The sequence below is a fragment of the Plutella xylostella genome, chromosome 16 (genome assembly GCF_932276165.1).
Source record: "Plutella xylostella chromosome 16, ilPluXylo3.1, whole genome shotgun sequence".
NCBI lineage: Eukaryota > Metazoa > Arthropoda > Insecta > Lepidoptera > Plutellidae > Plutella > Plutella xylostella.
In genome coordinates this window covers 2,553,819-2,578,088 of record NC_063996.1, presented here as the reverse complement: position 1 = coordinate 2,578,088, position 24,270 = coordinate 2,553,819, and the positions used below count along the sequence as shown (strand labels likewise).

Genomic DNA, 24,270 nt, shown 5'->3' with positions numbered 1-24,270 from the left:
CCAGTCCCATTTCTCGCGAGCCGAATTTGTGGAAAAATTAAGAGAATATTGTGAAAAGTTAAAAATTAAAGAATTATGTATTGTTAAAAATGAAATGAATAAAGATTTTATAAAAGTATTATGTGATGAAATAAATAAAGATAATGAGTGGAACGGACCACGATTAATTGTGATAAGAGGAGTAAAAAGAGTAGTTGATGAAGATGTGAAATGTCACATCCTTAATGATTTTCATTTACTACCCACCAGTGCTCATGCTGGTACGCGTAGAATGATAAATAATATTAAAAGACATTTTTACTGGTCAGGGATAGATAAAGATGTTTTAGATTACGTGAAAAAATGTCCAAAGTGCCAAAAGATGAAGCACTCTAGATACACAAAACAACCGATGAGTATAACTTCCACTGCTACATATGCATTTGAGAAGATATTTATGGATATTGTAGGTCCCTTACCTATGGATTACGATGGCAATAAGTACATTCTCACTATTCAATGCGAGCTATCCAAGTTTATTGAAGCGTACCCACTAGCGAACAAGGATACGGTAAGTGTTGCCAAGGCGCTTGTTAATAATTTTATCCTTAGGTTCGGGATTCCGAGAATTATTGCTTCAGACAGAGGTAAGGAGTTTATTTCGACTACCATGGAAGAAGTGTGCAAATTGTTAGAAATAGAAAAGTTAAGTTCTACTGCTTATCACCACCAATCGATAGGTTCGTTGGAAAATAATCATAAACACCTAAAATCATTTCTGAGAATACAATGCAGTGAAAATCAAGATACTTGGAGCCACTGGATACCATTTTGGTGTTTCAGTTATAACAGCACTGTCCATACAGAAACCAAGTATCAGCCTTTCAAACTTGTATTTGGTAGAGTAAGTTCAATTCCAAGTAGAATAAGTAGTGGATATATAGAACCCATATTTAATCCCAATAACTATTGTAATGATATTAAATATAGATTACAAGTAGCTTTAGGTGACACACGTAATAATCTACTCATGAGTAAAGAACAGAGAAAGTATAATTATGATAAACATGTTAATCCCATTAAATACCAAGAAAATGATAAAATTTTAGTTAAAAGCGAAGTAGGTAATAAGTTAGAACCTATATATAAAGGCCCATATGTAGTGATAGATGATTTAGGTAGTAACGTCAAAATTGTTAAAGATGATAAAATAGATATTATTCACAAAGATAGGACCAAACCATATTATAATCAATAGAATAAGATAAATATATTAACCAATGTTTAACTATGTATGCGTGAATACATATTATATTAACCAATGTTTAACCATATAGTAACCAATGTTTAACCAACTATGTTTAAAAAAAAAAAAAAAAAAATTGTTATAAATTCTTTTTTTTTTTTTTAATCACCCCCGGAGGTGAAGTGTATCTTTATACTACCTATATTATAATCTGATATGTTACTCTCTATTACGCTGTATCTGTATGAGTGAGTCAGTAATAAACGATGAACTGAATTGAACGGTTGTTTCCCTAAACCTAACCTACTTCAATGCGATTGACTAAACTCCGGGCTCACCTTCGTGACTCGGTTCATCTCGATGTGGGTGTCGAACGCGGCGGCCACCACCATGATGGTGCCCATCGTGGAGGCCATCCTGCACGTGCTGCAGGAGCGGGGGCTCGGCCACGTCTATGTCGACAGGTACACTGCGAGACAACCAATCAACAACAACAAAAATAGCACAATTCACTGAAGTTAAATAGTCTATGTCAATAGGTACAGACAGACGGTACAGTGAGGTTCACTGAAATTTACTAGTCAATGTCAAGAAGTACAGTAAGGTTCACACCGTACACTGATGTTGACCAGTCAATGTCAAGAAGTACAGTAAGGTTCACACCGTACACTGATGTTGACCAGTCAATGTAAAGAGGTACAGCATACTTAACTGAAGTTGACCAGTCCACGGCTACAGGTACAGTGCAGTTCACTGAAGTTGACTAGTCGATGGTTATATCAAATTTAGGGCCTTTTACGATCCTAATTGAAATATGTAAATAATCATGATTTTGTTTATTACAGGCCCAAGGCGGTTGAGAACGGTAAAGAAGGCAAGGAGACCAAGGGAAAGGGGGATAATGAGTTAGTACCTATTTTGCCTTTATTCTGTCGTGATTCTAACCCATTCTACTCTATGCGTTGCACCATCCGGCCAATAGAGAATAAACAACAGCGCCACCGCGTGGTGACTTGACAAAGTAAAACTAGCCAAATATCTCACCCTACAATAAAATATGATATACAATAATTCAGATCAGATCAGCTCGATGATGATACCAACTGGCTATACTTTTTCTACTTAAGGTTAGCAGTCCACTGCTGGACGTAGGCCTCTCCCAAAGCACGCCACTGGATGCGATCTTTAGCTTTCCGCATCCAATCATAACCAGCCACCTTTCGCAAGTCGTCACCCCATCTAGCCGGAGGGCGTCCCACACTACGTTTGCCTAGTCGCGGCCTCCACTCCAGAACACGTTTACCCCATCGGTCATCGGTTCTTCGACAGATGTGACCAGCCCACTGCCACTTAAGCTTACTAACTCGGTGAGCTATGTCGGTGACTTTAGTTCTCTGTCGGATTAATTAATTAATTTCATAAATGTACTTAATAAATTTTTATATTATTATTTATACTTACTTACATATCACTTTCTACACTTCAGATCAGTGCCGATGCCCAGCGACATCACGATCTGCTACTTCCTTTCTATCGCATACGCATCGACTCTCGGCGGGTGCGGGACTCTGGTGGGCACCGCCACCAACTCCGCCTTCAAGGGGATCTTCGACAGGTATGGAAGTTTACGGAAAATTAAAGGTCACAGCACACATAAACGTAACGTAAACAGATCGTCACCGTATCTCCTTTCACCCGAGCTTGTCCCGAGGCGATGCGATTACGTCTGTTTTTAACTGCTTGTAAACTACATGCAAGTAAAGACTTAAGTTTTGAAATCAATGATTCGGCCGCAAATCCTGACACGCTGGCCCCAGTTCAAATTAATTATGACAGATATATGAGATTTTGAGGCCAGCGCTACTGTGTAGCTACTAGGGTCGGATGGCCGTGTCAGATGTCCATATTATTATTATCCTTGAAACTTTTACTATCGCCATCTATAATTAGAACACTCAATCATTCCACTCTAACCCCCCATTCCTCCATTCCAGTGAATTCAAAGACAACAAGGAGCTCAAGGACTCGGTGAACTTCTTCTGGTTCATGGCGTACAGCGCGCCGCCCATGCTGCTGACGCAGCTGCTGGTGTGGGTCGCGCTGCAGATTACCTTCATGGGACTGTTCCGGTAAGTCTTACGCCCCGTGCTAGCACTCTAGAAGGGCTAGCACGGAAGGAATTGAAGACGTGACAAAAGTTCTCCGTCGAGCTCGCTCTTGAGGCTGCGAAATGAGTAAGCGCGATGAAAAACTTTTGTCACGTCTTAAATGCGCCCCGTGCTAGCCTTTCCGGGTATCAAAAATGTTTCCTAATAAGCCGAGGAAGCGAAATATTGAAGAAACAAAAGGTGTTCAGGATGAGGAGCTGAATTACCCCCTATAGCCCACAATACTGAAGGACTCCGTGAACTTCTTCTGGTTCATGGCGTACAGCGCTCGCGCTGCAGATTACCTTCATGGGATTATTCCGGTAAGGGCTGTGCTGCTAGCTTAGCATGGGGTGCAAGACGTGACAAAAGTCCTCCGTCGCGCTCTCGAAGCCGCGCGGTGTGAGTGAGCGGGGTAAAACTTTTGCGTGTCTTGCGCCCCGTGCTAGCACTCCTGGTGCTTAGATAATATACAGGCTGTTAAAAAGTAAGCTGAGGAAGTCAAAATGCCGAAGAAACAGAAGGTCTAATGAGGAGCTCAAGGAATCCCCTTTTAACTTAAAATACTGAAAAACTCTGTGCGTGATTAAGGCCGCTAATTTTTATTTTGTAATTTTGTGTTTGGTGCAAACAAAGTTGTTATTTAAATCACTATGATTATGCCTTCCAGGCCCAACAGCGAGGCGGCGAAACGCGTGGAGCTGGCATCGTCTGGCTCGGAGACAACTCTGAAGGTCATCAAGGAGCAGTACAGGAACCTCGGCCCTGCCACGTTCCATGAGAAGGTGACCTCCCATTATTGAATAACTAGATTTTCTGGTTGATAGAAGTGGATTAGAAGGGTGTGGAAGAAAAAAAGGAGAGGCCTTTGCACAGCAGTGCGAAAGTACGCTATTAAGAAAACGTATTGAATAAAAGTTATGATTTTGAATCAGTTATTTACGGTCCACCAACTCGCACTAGTCCAGCGTGGTGGACTAGACCTAAAAACCCTTCTTTCATTGGAGGGAGACCCGTGCCCCAGCAGTGGGGATGTAATGGGTCGTGATGATATAGTTAGGCTGTAACTAAGGTTCATCATCATCATCACGACCCATTGCTCCCTTTTTCATAGAAAAGTGATAGGACGTTTTAGATATTGAACCGTTTTGTACAATTTATTCTAAGAACTTCTTTTTTTAACGTATAACTGAGTTTAAATGTGGTTATAATTGGTTCACAGGCGTCCGGGTCGCTGTTCATCGTGGCGGTGTTCCTGTACATCTTCCGCAAGCCCGGCTTCATGACCGGCTGGTCGCAGCTGCTCACCAACATGTAAGTTTGTCTGGCTAGAGCAACCCATCAATAAAAAAAAAACGATTTTTAAACGAAGAACGAAAGAAGCCTTGGTCTTGTCGTTGTAGTTAGTTGTTACGTCACGACCTTTGCCTTGTTCTTATGTTGGTCTACACTACATAAAGCACGGTCGCTAAACACAGCGAAAAACGGGCGTTGCCCTTTTTATATTTGTCTCTGTCGCACGCGCACACAGTAACCTTAATGGCCGGCGGCAGAGATTGTAATTGGTTGTACATGCAAAGGTCAACGTTCGATTTTCTCTGTGCTTGTCGACTGCCCTTCAGTTTTTCCTTGGTCTCCCTCCTCTTATCTAATGCTATAAATGTGAACTCCGCAGGCAAGTGAAAGATGGAGTGACGTCGATCTTCATCGTGATCCTGATGTTCGTGCTGCCCATGGCCGTGGACTTCTTCAAGTTCTTCAGCTCAGCCGCCTCGTGTGAGTACCACCAGTATTAGGGTCACAGCACACATAAACGTAACGTAAAGGGATCGCCTCTTTATCTTCCAAAGCGAGCTCGCGAACGCTTGGTTGGCAGAAGAAAAAAAGAAGATCTCTTTACTGCAACTTCATATCTTCTGCCGCCAACTGACATGCTGTTATGCCAAGAGTGAATATTGTGGAAAGAAGTTTTGGATTATGACCTAAAGTTTATGATATGAGATGGACAATATGAATGTGTTGCTTTAGTATAACCATAAAAGCTGTATGTATTGTTTGAGTGTCTTCTATATCTGTGTATGTTACAATTCCAGACGAGGAGTTGGCAGCCACGAAGCCCTCGCCAGGCATCGTCACATGGAACATCCTCAAGGAAAAAGTGCCGTGGGGTCTGCTCTTTTTGCTGGGTAAACAAACTTTTATCAAAGGTTCCGTAGGCTAAAAGTTAATAGGTGAAAGATTATGTTGGGGAAACGGAAAGAAATTAATCGTGAAACGAAACCTTACAATCAAAATTTTATTCTACCACCACTGGATCGACTACTTAGCTGGCAACTTACAATTAACCTAAAACTCAATACATATTTACGGGTGAGTTATTGACTATCTTGGTTTGTAATTTATGTATATTTGCCTCTACGGTGAAGGAAAACATCGGGAGGAAACCTGCACATCTAATTTCTGTATGTGTACCCTAAGTGCATCGTACTCATTCAAAAACAGCGATACGGCTCGCGACCTATCACGTGGGTATAAATGTACAGCGAAAAGCGGGGACTCGCTTGCGAGTCACCTCTGACTACCCCTTCGGGGATTCCCGTCGTTAGCATCCATATATAGATAGATAGATAAGTTATTTATTTACTTAACACAACACATACACAGGTTACATACACAGCAAGATTACTCAATATCATCCCTTCCTTCCCCCCAGGCGGCGGCTTCGCCCTAGCCGAAGGCTCCAAGTCCTCAGGCCTGTCGGCCCTCATCGGCTCCTCTCTCCAGGGGCTGCGCGGGCTGCCGGCGCCGCTCGTGCTACTGGTGGTGTTGCTGGTCACGCAGCTCATCACGGAGTTCACCAGCAACGTGGCCATAGCTAATTTGATACTGCCCGTGCTGGCTAATATGGTGGGTTTGCTTAGAGCTTTTCAACCACAGAGAACAACAATCCGCGACGGACGCAAAACCTCATCCGCGTGCGGACAGTCCGCACTGAACAGGCCCTAAAATCAGCATAATGAAGGCCGAATCATAATACATTGCTACAATAAGGACCAGATCAATTTAGACCACAATGAACAGTCAGCTGTACACATTTGTACCTTGTCAAACTCACAAAATGCCTATTCAAACATTGACAGTTGGTTATGTAGATAGTTTGACAAGGTACAAAACTGTATAGCTATATACTTATGCAGCTGACCGTACAGAAAGGTTCTTTGCTGTATTCTGGTCGGGTTTATTTAAAACCTACCGTAGTCGACTATTTTATATCACTTTTCTCATAAACCACTTTTCCACCACGGTGTCAGACGCTACCTCTTTTTATTTATCGTCCACAAGAACAAGTCATCCTCATAAATTACTTTGCGTTCGACGCGCTTAGTACCATACATAGTTGGTTAGAAGCGCTGTCTCAATGTCAATGGTGCAACTAAAGTATTGTTTTCCTCCCCAGGCCCGTCAACTGAACATGGACCCTCGCTACCTGATGATCCCGGCGACGCTGGCCTGCTCCATGGCCTTCCACATGCCCGTGGGGACCCCTCCTAATGCCATCGTAGCGGGCGTAGCTCATATACCCACCTCGAAGATGGTAAGACCCACTTGTGTCAACCAGAAGGCTTAGAACGGGGCGCAAGACCTGCACGCTAAGACGTGACATAAGTTTTGCATCCCGCGGCTTCGAGAGTTTGTGCGACTGAAAACTTTTGTCACGTCTTGACGTGAGCGTCTTTCACCCCATGATCTTTAGGGTTAGCTTAAGTAACTTTGAGTTAGTAACAATAACTCTAGCCTTAATCGATAATTTGTCTTGCACCACTCTTAACTTAGCCTTTGGCTTAGCTTAGGGTTTAAATTATTGTATGTATAGCTTTTTAACGACAACACGGCGGGATAGTATTGTTACTTATACACACATTTATTAACCTTCAAACTGCTCCATTCCAGGCTATCGGCGGTATCGGACCCAAGATCATCACGACCCTCATCATCTGGGCGTCCTACCCTCTCTACGGCACCTACATCTTCAGCGAAGGAGACTTCTTAGGCTTGTCTGGAGCCGGCAAAGTCATGACTGAAACACTCTCCCTACAGTGCAACGGAACCACCCCCACCTCCCTACTACAGAAGGGAGTCACCCTATTCAATTGCTCCCTACCATACAAGATAAACTCAACGGCTGTATCCCCAGGAAATGCCACGTTGGTAGGCGATGTCATCGGTGGGCTATTCCGCTGTGATTATCTACCGTACTTTAGAGCGAATAATAGCATATAAAGTGGTGTGTGTTGTGTAATTGTGTACCTGATTTGGTTTTAGTGAGGATGCTATTTATGTTGAATGAAAAATATGTAATACGCTTACTTACCTCTCCAATGTATTGAAAAGTGATTTAGGGTACCGACTTCTGGTTTAACTGAGCTCAGACAGTCTATGGTAAAAATTCCATACATAAAAGATATTTTTTAATATATTTGTTGGGGTAAGTCTGTTTTATTATGACTACCTAACGGCGCGACGTAGTCCAAAATGTGAATGTAATGCCAAAATAGTTTAGAATCTTCTTATTTTATAAATAGGGCTATTAAACAACGGGTAAATGATATTTTAGGTACGATTGTGTAATAATAAAAATCAAAGTATAGCCTGTATACACTTTATACTTAGTGTCCTCAGGAAAACTCAGATTTCCAAACTCAAAGGGGCCGACACAGGCGAGGAAATCGCGACGAGACTATCGAGTTTCTGTATACAGGGTGTTGCAAAAAGGGTAATAACATGCTGCACACGGTGGTTTCCGTTTAGTATACCCTTTTTGCAACTCTAGATACTGTCATAAAAGGTGCCTCCACACTGCAATATTATCGCTGCGATGCGACAAGTTGAGTGCGGTGAAACGTCAACTCCTCGCGATTCTATTGCCAGTGGAGACGGCCACTAAGTATTAATTTACTACACACCCTTCACTAACACTAACTAAGTGTATACTAGTTATATAGTATATTATAATATTATTATGTGTGAATGATCCTATGTACAAAACTTAAGCATTTTCTGTGTTCAAGATACATAATACAATAGCATTTATAAGTTTACCGTGTAATTCTGTAACTGGATGCGAAACAATTTATTTTTATTAAATTTTCTTGGTTATGTTATATACTTATAATATGTAGTACCTACTTCATAAGTATTCATAACAATATGTTTTTTCTATGTTGTAGAGAGAGATCACCAATTATTTTTTTGGTAAGTATCGGGCGCTATTTGGGTGTGATGTACAGGTTTTTATTATTTAGGGTTTATACATCGGCAGGGTTTTATATTTTGACAATAATATCGATACAAATAATGTAAGGCTATCTAGTGGAAATATATTTTACAGTACCTTTGTGAATTTTATGCAATCCCTATGCATTTGTAAACTACTAAATTTACACTATAATTGAATGTATTTTTCTACAACTACTTACCTATTATGCCGTGCCATTCTTAAATCACTATAAATGTATTGTGATAAAACGCCTTTATTAAGATGACATGTCGAACCAGAATGTGCCTTAATACAAATACATAACCATAGTAATAATATATAGTGCTACAAATTATGTAATATTAACTGAAGGTGTAGGGATGATTCGAATCTTTTTAGGAAAAATTTTGCTCATTGCTGCTAATAATGCCACCATAATCTCATAAAAATTGTTAAGAATAGTTAGCAAAAACATAAGTAAGTATATCTATGTTTAAAAATGGATATAATATATTTGCTAACTGTACTTATATCTAGTTGCAAAGACACTGCGTATGTTTTTGATAAAAAGTATTTTATAAAAATGTATGCGATCGCAGCATTTCGTATTTTAGGTTTATTAATGAAATAACTGTGACTATTAATGTGTTTGTAAATATATTTTAGAAAGCAAATAACTTGAATAACCAATGTCTTCGTAGTAATTTATATGTTTCAAATGTATACAAAAAATATGACAACTATTTCTCAAAAATACCCTTATAAATTTGTATGTGTAGCCAAAGAAATATATTTGTATGTTTTAGATTGAGTTTAGGTAAATTTTACATGCTCATGTTGTAAATAGAGGTAAACTGAATATAATGGTAGTTGTTAAACAAAAAATAAATATTTTGGAATAAGTACACTATTTTTTTTTGTAGTGGTTGGTAAATAATATGAGGGCAATATAATTAGTTAGTATAATTTTACGCCAAAAACTGCAGTATTAAGTACTAAGGTACCAAGATTCTAAAAATAATTAATATGTCGAACATAGTTGGGCAGTTTTGAGAAAACTTTTGAACAGAAGTTATAATTTTCTAGCCTAAGGGCTTGTCAGCTTCCTGCATATGAAATTTCCTGAAAATATTTTAAATGAGCGCCACAATACTGCCCCCTGGCCCCTGACCCTGCCTTCATCATAAATTGCCTACAGTAGGCTACCTTTATTTTAAGTTCCTACAATTTTTAATGAATATAGTCACTGGCCAAATTTTTAACACACACACGCACTCACGCCTTGTACTAATGTACTCCCTTGCGGGGTAGGCAGAGGTGCATTGCTGCACCCACTTTTCGCCAGAGTGTTATGTTAGTCCCAATGTAATAGGGGGCGGGCCTATTGCCATTTAACGGGCACATCCAAGACCCGAGAACAAATATCTGTGTTTAAACAAATATCTGCCCCAGCCGGGAATCGAAACCGGGACCATCGGCTCAGTAGTCAGGGTCACTAACCACTACGCCATTCGGTCGTCTCAAATTTTTACTAATAAATAAATAATAATAAATGTAGGCACATCTCACACACAGCCACGGAATAAATACTTATTTTTCCAAGCTGCGTGTAGTGCGTATTTATTTAACCAACATAAGTTGCATTTTATGTTAGTAAAAAGTAGAAAGAATAAAGATTCCCGCTAAAAAAACTGGAAATCTTGTGCTTGGGTCCCAGTGCCAGCAGTGGCAGTGCAGTGCAGTGGCCACAGAGTAGGTAATATAGTAGGCAGTGGCAGTCGGACCAATGGTCTTTCTTAACTTTCTTTCCGGAAATACTAATCGTCTTATTTCCGGTTGGTTATTTCAATGTTGCCACAGGTATTCAAAAAATTCTACCAAAGTTTATATGATTAAATTCTGCTTGATTTATTTCTTCAATAGTAGTAATAGTAATGATGAGACATTATATTATTTTTTACAATAAAAAACCACAGCGGGAGCACCAACCAACCCTCGTCAAGCTAATGAGCCGTTTTCCTTGACAGCTGTCAGTTGAGTTTTGCACAAGCCGATAGATGTCGTGACATCATAGTGTCAAATATTGCACGTAGAGAGCAAAGAGGTTGAAGTATTATACTCAGAATAAGAAGTCACTACTTTTAATAGTAAGTACTTCTATTAAGGGATGATTTTTCAATGGTCAGATAAGTGTTATCTGAAGAATAACATTGTTGCTGTCACTGTCTAAACAAACATTCAGATGTGACAGCAACAATTTTATTCCTCAGATAACACTTATCTAACTATTGAAAAATCAGCCCCAAGTCTAATTTACAAGTTCAGAATGTTTATTTTTCAAGCGCGTCGTCGTTGCTGTAGAGATCGTTTGAGGGCAGATATAGAATTTCAGCTGTGGAAATATGATGTTATCTGACACAAAATCTGTGTTATGAGGGTTGACATTTACGGTGACAGTTTTGTACAACTCAGACAACGCCATCTCTGTCTGCGATAATGTGATATTTTTTATAACAAACGCCTCATTAAAATTGGTAGAATTAATTTAACTGTGGCTGGCAACACTTGTATCAGCTGTCATTTGACAAGTGTAATTGTTTTTTTTCTCAGCAGTTGTCAAATTACATCATTGTAGTGCGGGTGTTTGTTGTCAACTTTAAAAAATCGATCGTGTTTATTCGCGCAACAATTAAAATAAAATTCCTGTGAGAATGTCGCTAGAACTGGAATTCGACTATGACAAGGTGACATCACAAATGGAGGGCTTCTCCCAGGAGCGTATTGATTATTTACGGGAATGGACTGGGAAACTGGACCCGTCGAAATGTGTGCCGAAAAATATGACTGATAAGCAGCTGCTCCTGTTCTACAACGCGTGCTACTTCGACATGGAGGCGACCAAGACGTGCATCGAGAAGTACTACGCGTGCCGAAAGAACGCGCCTGAACTGTTCGACGGCCGGGACGTGAACGCGCGTGAACTCCGACCTTCTGTGGAGGCCCTGTGAGTACACTCTTCTTTACCTGCTGTTTGGAGGGTTTAAGCTCCTGTTGTCCTGAATGAACGCGGTGATCGCCGAAACCCGAAAGATTCAGATTTTAAGTGAGAGTTTTGTATATTTTTTTTGATAAAAAACAATTCTTAATTCCATGCAGACATTTGCAAATTATGTGTTCCATTCTGCTATTGTGTGGTGATATTAATTATTTTATGTTTATGAATAAAATCATACATTGTGAGGAAGGCATTAGGACAGTGTTGTAGAGCTTTCCTTGGAAAGGTCCTATGTCCAGCAGTGGAAAATTGTTGGCTGATGATGTTGTTTACATTATTATTGAGTCCTACATAGGTATAGGTAATACAGCACGGCTAGTATGGCCATAATAAGACAACATGTGAAGTGACTGATTAAATTGAGTCACTTTTTGATATCAGTCTTAAATGTTAGCATAGGGTGTATAGTGCCACAAACTTATCTGTTCCGGTAAGAGTTCACGTAAATTTCAAATATTTCTTCATTCTCTAGGATGTTAAGTTCTCCCGTAATGGCAATTTACCCTTGCGGTTTAAATAAATCCATCTAATCTATATCAATATATAATTTATTAGTGAGTAACTAGATATGGACCAATTTAATTTGTTCTCACCGGAACAGATAAGTTTGTGGCACTATACATGGGACTCGTTTTATTTGTGTGATTCGATATAAGCCACAGTGACACTGAAACTTTTCTGCTCTGTGGAAATATGTATTTCATTCGTTCTTTTTTTTGAAAATCCCTCATTTGTGGCTCTTGTTTGTATTGTCTATGACAATTTAAATGTCACCAAACGTCAAATTTGAAGAAAATTTTCGCTGTTTGGTGCGTTCGAGTGAAATATTTTGGTAATATTACCATTGCATTTTTGCATTGCGCTACCCCATGGGCTCATATTGGCTCATTAACTACTTTCTTGAGTTTCTTGGACATCGTCACATGAAATAATATACGACCGAGCTTGCTCCCGACCAAGCACGATCAGATTCCTTGGGAGTTCTTCGGCAGACGATTTCTATGCACCGGCTCCATGAGACGAAGAACAAAACAGCATGCCACCTGACTGATGACCCACCCACCGTTTACCCGGCCCCAGGAGCTAGAAGGCCTTGAGACAAAAGCTCGGGCAGGATCCTGACGGGCGCAAACGAATATCATCTACTATGCTTGTCCCACGGCCTGACTGAATAATATTTATATAATCAATGGAAGGAAAAAACAGTAGGTAAGTGCCAGTACCAGTCACATGTTATTATAATTGGGCACATGCACACAAAACAACTCAAAAAACTTTTTTCACTTGGCAGTACTTGGTCAACTAGGCCATTCATTGGAAGGAAACCCGTACCCCAGCAGTGAGGACGTGATGGGCTATGATGATGAAGATGACAATAGGAGTCATAATCTTAGTTCATAAGTATAACTTTTTTTTTTTTTTTTTGAATAGACTACTACTTAACCTACATTTAATCAAAGAGACCTCCTCTTATCGTACCTGGCTCAAAGGTTCCCATAATGCTGGCTGCATTACCTCGCTGTATAGCCAGAGATACTCTTTGAGCCAGGTACGATAAGTATAACTAAAATCTAATGAAACATTTTTGTTTGTTACAGAACATTGAAATTGGCTCGTAAGCAAGACGGAAGATGGTCAAAACCGGTCAGAAAATGATGGCCTAGACACGGTTGGAGAGCTCTTGTTGGCAGAAACCACCTGAAGATGGTCAGATGACATCAGCAACCTTGTGGTGATACAATGAACTGGAGCGGCACCGAACTGAAAAAGTTGAAAAACTTGGCATACATACTATGAGACCTATTTGATGACTGATATAAGCCAAGTTCAGACTGATTATTGTGATAGTTGGTAACTAAGAATACCTAATATGCTTTTATGGTGTGTGAAATAGTATACTTTTTATAATTTATTAATTAAAAGTTTAATAAATGTTTTACTTACCTAAAGTAAATATTATATTTTTATAACCATTTAATTTAGTTGTATACATGCTAGCATATCCACTTATTTTTTTATAGTTAGTGTGTTGTTGATAAATAATAAAGCCTGATTAGGGTTTGTCGCTGTGGAGAAAGGATTAGCATCAGTCACTGACTGCCCTGAGCACTGAATGCACTGAGTTGCTTCCAAACAAACTAATGTCTATCTATCTAACTTCTTAGCACATGTGAGCGACAGGATTTGAATCCACATTTCTTCCGTGAGGGGCGGGCGCTTACCCGTCTGAGCTAACACCGCTACATATAAGTAATATACTTAATGTATCTCTCTCTCAGCCTTCCGTAGTCCACTGTTGGACATAGGCCTCTCCTAACGATCGCCACCCCAAACGGTCACCCGCCATCTGCATCCAGCGGCTTCCCGCTACCTTCCGCAGATCATCAGACCAACGGGTTGGGGGGCGACCGACACGCCGTTTGCCGACACGGGGTCTCCACTCCAGAACCTTTCTACTCCAGCGGTCGTCGGCTCTGCGGGCTACGTGGCCAGCCCATTGCCACTTCAGCGTGCTAATCCTTTTGGCTATGTCGGTAACTTTAGTTCTCCTGCGGATTTCTTCATTACGAATCCTATCTCGCAGGGACACGCCTAACATAGCCCTTTCCATAGCACGCTGAGCAACTCTGAGCTTGTGGATAAGCCCTTTGGTGAAGCACCACGTCTCGGCTCCGTAAGTCATCACTGGCAACACGCACTGATTGAAAACTTTTGTTTTCAGACACTGAGGTATGTTTTCAGTGAAGATGTGTCGTAATTTCCCGAACGCTGCCCATCCGAGTTGGATTCTACGAGCTACCTCTTTATCGAAGTTGGATTTACCTAATCGGATCACTTGTCCTAGGTAGGGATACTGATCAACAACTTCGATGGTGACACCTCCTACAGTTACGGGCGATGATGAAACATGTTCGTTCGACATGACCTTTGTCTTGTCCATGTTCATTTTCAGCCCAACTTGTTTAGAGGCATCATTGAGGTCTGTGAGCATTTCGCCTAACTCCTCCAGCGTTTCCGCCATAATAACTATGTCATCAGCAAATCGTAGATGAGAGATATATTCGCCATTGACGTTAATGCCCAGTCTTTTCCACTCTACAAGCTTAAAAACATCTTCCAGTGCACAGGTGAACAGTTTCGGAGAAATAACATCTCCCTGTCTCACGCCCCTTTGCAACTGGATCGGTTTTGTGCTATGTTCGTGTAATCGAACTGACATTGTGGCAGCATTGTACATACATCTCAACACCTCGATATAGCGATAGTCTATATGGCACCGCTGAAGGGATTGAAGCATCGCCCAGAGCTCAATAGAATCAAAGGCTTTCTCATAGTCCACAAACGCTAGACATAAAGGTAGATTATACTCCTCGGTCTTCTGTATAACCTGCCGAAGCGTGTGTATGTGATCTATGGTACTATAGCCTTTTCGGAACCCGGCTTGTTCGGGTGGCTGGAAGTCGTCGAGTCTTTGCTCGAGACGATTCGTAATAACTCTCGAAAACAGCTTGTACACATGGCTCAGAAGTGCAATGGGTCTATAATTCTTCAATAGGGCTTTGTTGCCTTTCTTGAAGAACAAAGTCACTACACTTCTGCTCCATGCCTCCGGGCTTGTGCCTTCGAGTATGACGGAATTAAACAGCCTCCGAAGTGCTATTAAAATCGGTCTACCGCCGGCTTTCAGAAGTTCTGGACGCGTGCTGCACGCGTAGCACAGTATGGCTGGGACAAGATATAAATGACAGCTAGTCGCAACAAATTGTGTGATACCAGTTGTCCTCACAAACGCTAACATGGCCAACACGAAATAATCACTACAAGATGTGAGTTACAATTTTGACAGCGAGATTGGAAGATTTGTCTTATTTCCTAACATGGGTGTACCAATTTATCCACACATGTCTCAGTTTGACATTTGTTTAGGTAGCATTATATCACTCAAGTTCGAAGGTGGTGATAACATGTGACACAAATAATTATTTGTTAAGTTTTTGTTAATTTCATCCTTGCTCTACAAGAAGAGATGCACGAAATAATCACTACAAGATGTGAGTTACAATTTTGACAGCGAGATTGGAAGATTTGTCTTATTTCCTAACATGGGTGTACCAATTTATCCACACATGTCTCAGTTTGACATTTGTTTAGGTAGCATTATATCACTCAAGTTCGAAGGTGGTGATAACATGTGACACAAATAATTATTTGTTTAGTTTTTGTTAATTTCATCCTTGCTCTACAAGAAGAGATGCAGGAAAGGAAAATTACTATAATACTTATAGGGAGGATGATCCGGGACTCTAATAACCCGTTGAAAATGCTTTAAAAACAACATTTGTCAAAACACACAATCTTCTTTTTTATTTGACTAAAATTATACATTAAGTATATTACTTATATGTAGCGGTGTTAGCTCAGACGGGTAAGCGCCCGCCCCTCACGGAAAAAATGTGGATTCAAATCCTGTCGCTCACATGTGCTAAGAAGTTAGATACATAGACATTAGTTTGTTTGGAAGCAACTCAGTGCATATGTTTGCCCTTAGGAACAAACCACTGATTTTCAGTTGTCTCCCATATACTTTAAGTTTGCCTATTCACGTCAAAGTATGTAGGTAATGAAGAATTTTTCCCTTAACGTCGCTTCCCATAATGTCGCTTTGCGTTTTACCTCAATTCCCAATACCTCGCTCCTCGCGTCACAGTGGTTCCCGGCACACCGCGCCACATTTATGGTTAGAATCAGTACTGTCAGAGTCAGAATTTTCATAAAAATTATAATAGTTAGAAATACAAAACAAATAAATAACGCAACCATCATTCCAACCATCTCATTATTCTTTTAAGAATATACTAAGCCGAATCCAACATGCTGCACATGCTGGATTCGGCTTAGTATACCCTTTTTGCAACAGCTTGTATAAAGTTTTTGGGTTATATGTTACCCCAAATCTGAAATCAGAATTTCAAAATTCGCGAAAAAAAAAACATTCTCCATAGTAAGAAGTCACGTGATCAACTAAGTAACTGGAAAATGAACATTTTTTTTCACGAATTTTGTAGTAAGTGTACCCTTTTTGCAACACCCTGTATAAGAACAATTTTAAGCAATCTTAAAATATTGTTTGAAAAAGACTAACCATGATTGTACCATAAGTTAGCGCGACATTCTGGGACTAACAGTAAGATGAAGAGCGATGTAATGGGAATGCAGATAAGACGTCTGTTGAGGAGCGACATTATGGGAAGCGACCTTCAGGGAAAAATTCGATTGTACCATAAGTTAGCGCGACATTCTGGGACTAACAGTAAGATGAAGAGCGATGTAATGGGAATGCAGATAAGACGTCTGTTGAGGAGCGACATTATGGGAAGCGACCTTCAGGGAAAAATTCGTAATGAAGTGGCTAATTGAATAGTTTGAATGCTAAATGTGGAGTTCACGAAATGTAAATCATATATGTAAACAAATCCGATAGGGAGGGTGCACCAATATTAAACTCACTTGTTACCACTTACTTATTTATTACTTTTACAATACTTTCACCTGATCATTCCACAATTAATAAGAAATAATAAATAATTGTTTTGCTCAGCGCAAAACAGCAACAAGCGCATAGCTAAAGATGGCGGATCCCGGAAGTAACTTCCTCTATTTTTAATCACAGACAAACCATAGATAATGGGCGATCACAGAACAGATGTCATTCCCAGATCTCAGAATAATAGTGTAAGACCAAATTACAAAGTAAGATCATTACAATGGAAAAGATCATTACTTATTTAATACAATTCAAATCATAAAATCCATTTTGTTTACATTCGGCCAATTCTGACTTACGCACGCGTCCTCGCGTGTATAAGTAAAATATAAAATACAGTTAGTAACATTTAGCCATTTATGACCTATTGTGATATCAAATACTCAACACTAAAATCTCATTCTAAGTCAATAATTACAATCAAACATTACCATTACAATAATACTGAAATTTGTATAAGTTAAGTGCATATGTCACATTACCAAACATAACAATTTTATTAATATCTCAAAAGATAACAAAATTAATTCTTGACAACCAAATTTTTAATTTAATACAAATGTTTTACAAATTACTAACCAATTTTTCTTTAATCTCAACAGTTAATAAACAAATAATAATAACTATACCTCATCACCATGTTAACATTCGGCCAATTCTGATCTGACACACGTCCTCGCGTGTATGCTTAAGATAGGACCTACAAATAAGATACATTTATACCTACACTTTTAATAACATTTAACCATTTATATTCTGAGCAATTCTGACATAACTAAGAACAGACAAAATAAACAAACTATTTTACAAAAATATTGATACGCTAATAACCATAACATATTTGTTAAGTATATATTATATGGAAATTAAAGGAGTCTTGTTTTACAAACGTCCATTTAATAACAAACTGGCCATGGCGACCATCAAATTAAAAACAATCCTCCCCTCTGAGCCCGTAGCACAAATTCCCATCCAAAATTATTTGATGAAAATTTTAGTTCTGCTACCGACCGCCAGAATACAAAATTACTCGATAAATTCCACCCCACGCCCACGATGAAATAAAACTATAAATTAATTGTAAAATAGTAGGTAAAACTAAAAGATCATAGCCATAATTGTAAAGTAATAAAAATTAACAAAAATAATGATTAAAAGCTTGCGCTGACCAGCACCGTATTCGGCCTTGGAAAACCTGCCAGCAAGTGCCCCTCGTGAAGAGGCGACCTCTTCCACACACACGCTGCCTGTTAGCATGGCCAGATGTCGACGCGCCGCGCCGGCATGGCACCAGCTCAGCCACTTAGTGCCTGGGCAACTGCCGGTGCTGCTGCTTCTGTCACGTCGCGCGCACCGCCCGGCTCGAGCCTCCGCACAGTCGTGTTGCCGCGCCGCCCACCACGGGCCACCGCAACCATTCCGCGGCGCGCACCGCACCTCCACTGAGCAGCCCCGCAGCCGCATCCGCGACACGGCCCGCCTCCGCAGACGTCTTCTCCGCGCGTGAGGGTTCCCGCGCGCCTCTCATCCCCGCGCGCCTCAGTAAGAGCTTCCCGCGCTCTCATGTATTTACATCAATACTGTCGACTATGTTTAACATAACATAATACAAATTGTTTCCATCAACAATTATATAAAAATTGAATTACTTATCAATCTCAACAACTTAAAAAAATACTTAACAATCGTAACAAATCACCAATAAATTGATATCTACTTTATTATACCTCAACAAGACAGTAATCATTCAAATAATAATCAGTTGTATTTTGTTTAAGTACATTTCAATTATTGTATGGCTACAAATGTTTTCTGAATATCAAAATCACCAATACTTTTATAAATCTCAACAAGTACTTAATAGACAATTTAAATAACATATTTGCATTTTAGTAAATCATTTTGTTTCTCACAGTTTTCAAAGTATCAAATCAACAATACTTAATATGTAATAAACAATTTAACGAATAATCTGCATAGCCAATTTCTTTACATTCTTATTCTTATATTCACACAACAGTTTTCTAGATATCCACCAAAACGCCACATGGCGCTAGTCACGCCACTTAGGGTTATAATAATCACGCCACAGAGGCTATTTACGCCACTGGGGCTGGTAACGCCACAGGGGCTATTCACACCACAGTAGCTTTTAATGTAACGCCACAGGGTCTGGTAAAGTAACGCCACAGGGGCTATTCACGCTACAGGGCTTTTAATGTAACGCCACAGGGGCTCGTAATGTAACGCCACAGGGGCTATTCACGCCGCTAGGGCTGGTAACGCCACAGGGGCTGGTTAAGTAACGCCACAGGGGCTATTCACGCCACAGTATCTTTTAATGTAACGCCACAGGGGCTGGTAAAGTAACGCCACAGGGGCTATTCACGCTACAGGGCTTTTAATGTAACGCCACAGGGGCTCGTAATGTAACGCCACAGGGGCTGGTAATGTAACGCCACAGGGGCTATTCACGCCACTGGGGCTGGTAACGCCACTGTACTCGGGCTGTAACAACAATTACAATTAATTTCAACGACAAACAATTCAGTCAAGTAATGCACAACCCAGCTATATAGCAAGCTGTACTTCTCACATAGCCAGAACTTTAATAAAAATATCAAACATAAATCCATCAACTTAAAGCTAAGGCCTTAGAGCCGCCTTCCATGGCTACTTTAGGAAAAACCAATCAATCACTGAATAATAAATTCACCAATAATATTCATAAATCAGAAAACCATTTCGATTCACTTAAATGTTAGTAGTGAACAATGCAAGTACAAATCAATAACCCAAAATTATTCCCTTTCAATCGCTGCTTTGTTTCTCCTCTCTTCAATCAATACACTTCTGGCATCCTATTAAAATTATATCATACTTTTATCCCGTATCACACAATACACTTTTCTGTATTTACTTCACCCACAGATTTGTATTTGGCGGAGGCTCCCCTCTCACTCACCAAGTCAGTCCTGGCAGAATACCAGCACTTTCCAGTCAGAGCTCTCTTGCACAAATGGCAAATAAATAATTATGTTGCTTGTCTATATATATTATTATAATATATAATTATTATATATGCCTACGTTTTTCTGTCTGTTTACTATAATTATTATAATACATATTTCTTTTCTGTTTTTATTGTTCAGTGAGTCAAATAAATGTTCCTTTCTTTTCTTTCTATTACCGTGTTTTTATTGCAATATTTCCGTGTAACTCGTGTATGGTACATAGGTACTACTGTGTTCAGTAAATAAACAATTTATCTTGGAAATTATAAATGATTCGATTTGATCTATCCATCCAATATTATATTAATGTCCTCAGTATAACACTTTACTGGCCATCAACTTATGGAATGATCCTCCCAAGAAAATCAGGTATGCATCCACTCCATCATCATTCAAACATGTACTTAAGTCAAAAGGGTATACTTACCTCTCAAAGTTACCCAATGCAATATACATAGAACCATTCGCTGTATGCATAAGAACAATTATATATGTTTATGTTCACATGTTATACAATATACATGTGCACAACCATACTTTCAACATTTTGAGTATTTTGCATGCACCAAATCAATAAATTTATATTATTTTAATTTCACACTGCATCCCATTTTATATTTTATTCTTACCTGTTAGTTTTATTCGGAAGAAATTACTGTCAATAATAATACCTCAATTTGTACATTTTGATTTATATATCCTTCAAAGTCTACTTGAGAAATTCAGTTTTATAATTTCGAATAAAGGTGTATTTTGCTTTCTCTAGCTCTTACACCATAAATTATTACGTTAAAATTGTCTCTTCTAAGGCCGCCTTATTGTTGTAGGTACTTACTAATATTATTTAAAAGTTTTCATTTGTTACCTATATTTTTCTTACATTGCACAATAAAGGGTATTCTATTCTAATCACTGAACTTAGAAAACTCAGAACTTATATGTATAATTGGAATTTAATACTTACTGCATTATACACTTAGCTCAAAAATGCTACTAACAACATTTCACTCAAAAATATGTCAGTTTTTATCAAACTAACATAAACTATGTGTAAATTATATACTTACTACACTTTGTGGTATTAAGCTCTTGAAAACATATGCGTTGAAAATTACACTCATTCACAGAATGTATAAACTGGGTATAGGTACTATAGGTACATTCAAATAATAATAAATAATACCTAGTTATGATGTGCGAAAATAACATGAGTGGCCTTTGTCCCAATTTGTGCATGTTAGTCAAAGAAAGATAGGTAAGTAATGGAAGCTTAATCGGCTATATTAGTTTTTTTTTAAATTACTATTATTATTATGACATTATGTAGTAAGATGACCTGCTCTGTGACACATTGTGAAGTTCTTCATCACTAATGAGCATCAATTGTAAATTTTTCTTCTTAATTAATAGTATGTCCTAATTATATTTGATTGTTATGAACATTAAATTTTATGTTATTATATTTAAGTTAAAATTCAAACACAATGTAATTTGTTTCTGAATAAATATACAATACAATACAATCTCAAACGGATGTGTACGCGCCTTTCCGCAGTTACAACATGATTCCTGGTTTTGTTTCATTAGTATACCTGCTGATGTTGGTTAAAACTTGACCGAAGGCTTACGTATAATAATATGACTGTATTAAGCACTGTGATTCATTGTTTTTAAATATGAAAGTAACTGTTAAAGTTCCTCAAACCTTCACGCGATGGCGCCCATTCTGATAAATTTATCATGAATCCCATGTATTAAACAACCCACGGCCTTACTCTCTGTAATATGAGCAATTTTTATAATACTAACCAACTTCTCTGTTTTTTTTTTTTTTTTGCAATACTATAAGATATACATCCTCGATTGCCACGAGACAATAACATTGTTTGTAGCTACACTTACAGTGACAACACCACCATCTAGTGGAACACCCCAACGCAAAATGCCAATCTGCGTTTCGTTTTACGATTTTATTATTATTTTTACTAATTTATTTTACTTACTCATTCACTTCAAGTGTCCATGTTTCAATATTTTGCGAGCCACCACTAGGATCAAACTCAGATTGGTACGACGTTTACGAAACCAGCAAAAATATTAGTGTTCCGCGGAGAGGTCACTGACCTCTGAACTAGGTAGGTATATTAGAATTTGATCTTGCGGTCTAATACTGACAGGACTGCAGTGGCGGCATCTTTGCAAGTTTATCTATTTTATGTTAGGGAAACTTACAGCACAATTTTATGGATTTTTGAACTTATTAGTTGTAAACAATTTTTTTTGAACTTGTTAGTTGAATCTGCTACTGCCGTCAATTTACATTAGTAAGTTTATTTGACATGAGTACTTTTCCTTCCCTTTATTGCACGCTCAGAGAGTCTGCTATCCTAATCGCGAGTATCGCGACTTGAGAAAGCGAGGCAAATTCAAAAATCGAATATGGCTCCACTGTTTAAGAGGTAGGTCAAGTACGAAAATTACCTGGTACCTACTTGAGTACTTAGGTACCTATATTTTTTTTTGTTTTGCTCACATTTGTTAATGTTTTGTATTTAAATTCGTTAATTCCTTTTACATTTCCAAGACTATCAATAACATACGAATAATAATCACTTACAAAATACATCAACTAATCATTCAACAAAGATCAAAATTACACAATCATACTATTGACTATACTCATAAAATCCGAGATCGCATGTAAATATTGAAGCTTTCACATGTTATTCCCTATCTATCCACCCATTTAATTCAGCCTCAACAAACAATTACTGTTCAAAAATTAATTTATTCACGAAATACTAAAGATTACGATTTTATTGATTTCAAAATAGCTTACGTTACGACACTTAAGACTTACAACTGACAATGATTTTAGTCCAGTCATTTCAGCCAATACAAACACCCAATGGATGTGAATCCGACCATATGCGATAACTAGCTGTTATATTATGCATAATATTCAGTATTAACTAGTTTAAGACAGCTTTGTATGATTTATGATATCTTCCGTTCCCTCAGAAGAATTCAGCTCATAAAACGACAGGCCGGTGGCCATCTATCGAACGATTTTGGAACTTTTAAACTGTCAAGGAAAATCTCCCATTCATACGATTAATATTTTATACAGATTGCCACAAAATAAAGTAGAAAATAAGGTTGAAGTTACAGAACTAACTTTCTTTCAACTCTTCACGATAACAGTGTAAAATGTATTTATAAGTACTTATCGAGAGGTTGATTAGCATCTTAAAATGAATATTTACTTATGCATTCTTATGCTTAGTTACTTAACAACCTAAAACAACACGCAGTGTACCTGTGTACCTAACACGTAGGTAATGATGAAAAGCTTATAAATGAACTCGAATGATTAAATAATGGAAATTTTAAAGTAACACCATGAACTATTCTTTTTTTAATAATTTTCAGTATTCATGAACCGTGAACCACATCACATTTTACACACACACACACAAACACTTTTAAACGCACACGTCGTACGTAGGTGCGCCCACCCAAAATGGCGGGAAGCGAGCAGAGCACCTCACGGGCTGCCGCCGCGCCGCCGCCGGCGCCTCCGCCCGGCCCGGCTGACCGCCGCGCACCGCGCACCGTGAACGTACCTACTACTCTGCGCGGTCACCGACCCCGCGAGTAGAAGCGTATGGATGTTTCCGAATCCCAAATACGAGTAAATTACGCTCTGTTCAGTTCACTTATAGTTGTCTGTATGCTCCGAAATTAAATAGGTATATAAGCCTTGATTATGAACACAACCAGTACCAGTCTTTCGCGATCACTTGGTAATTATCAATCATAATTTTCACGTCACTTTTGGATTTACGAATTAATAAAAATTGGAACGCACTGACCTCTAGCCCCCAAAAGTTGGATCTCACGTTCAGATAGGTATTTTCCATGGAAGTAATAACTTTTCACTTTTCACAAGTCAGGACCGTTCATCCCCTCTTCTGACTGTAAACAAATCCGATAGGGAGGGTGCACCAATATTAAACTCACTTGT

General features: G+C 38.9%; 2 protein-coding genes and 1 long non-coding RNA gene across 6 annotated transcripts in view; all 3 read left to right on the top strand.

Moving 5' to 3' along the window:
- The window catches only part of LOC105387566 (protein I'm not dead yet), a 43,963-nt gene extending 34,431 nt beyond the window's left edge, over positions 1-9,532 (top strand). For all 4 annotated transcript variants that reach the window (XM_048626603.1, XM_048626602.1, XM_048626605.1 and 1 more), the window contains 10 exons: positions 2,071-2,130; positions 2,712-2,840; positions 3,220-3,354; positions 4,043-4,157; positions 4,595-4,686; positions 5,048-5,148; positions 5,466-5,558; positions 6,086-6,279; positions 6,830-6,967; positions 7,324-9,532. In XM_048626603.1, the coding sequence (XP_048482560.1) occupies positions 2,071-2,130; positions 2,712-2,840; positions 3,220-3,354; positions 4,043-4,157; positions 4,595-4,686; positions 5,048-5,148; positions 5,466-5,558; positions 6,086-6,279; positions 6,830-6,967; positions 7,324-7,653 (1,387 nt within the window). In that variant the 3' untranslated portion in view covers positions 7,654-9,532. The remainder of the gene's footprint in view (positions 1-2,070; positions 2,131-2,711; positions 2,841-3,219; positions 3,355-4,042; positions 4,158-4,594; positions 4,687-5,047; positions 5,149-5,465; positions 5,559-6,085; positions 6,280-6,829; positions 6,968-7,323) is intronic.
- A 1,699-nt stretch (positions 9,533-11,231) lies between these two features.
- The window catches only part of LOC105380517 (alpha-tocopherol transfer protein-like), a 36,217-nt gene continuing 23,178 nt past the window's right edge, over positions 11,232-24,270 (top strand). The window contains exon 1 of the mRNA XM_038118350.2: positions 11,232-11,633. Coding sequence (XP_037974278.1) covers positions 11,341-11,633 — 293 coding nt within the window. The 5' untranslated portion in view covers positions 11,232-11,340. The remainder of the gene's footprint in view (positions 11,634-24,270) is intronic.
- Positions 12,100-13,414, top strand: LOC125489661. The gene is made up of 2 exons (XR_007267141.1): positions 12,100-12,893; positions 13,283-13,414. It is a non-coding gene; the product is annotated as an uncharacterized LOC125489661 (long non-coding RNA).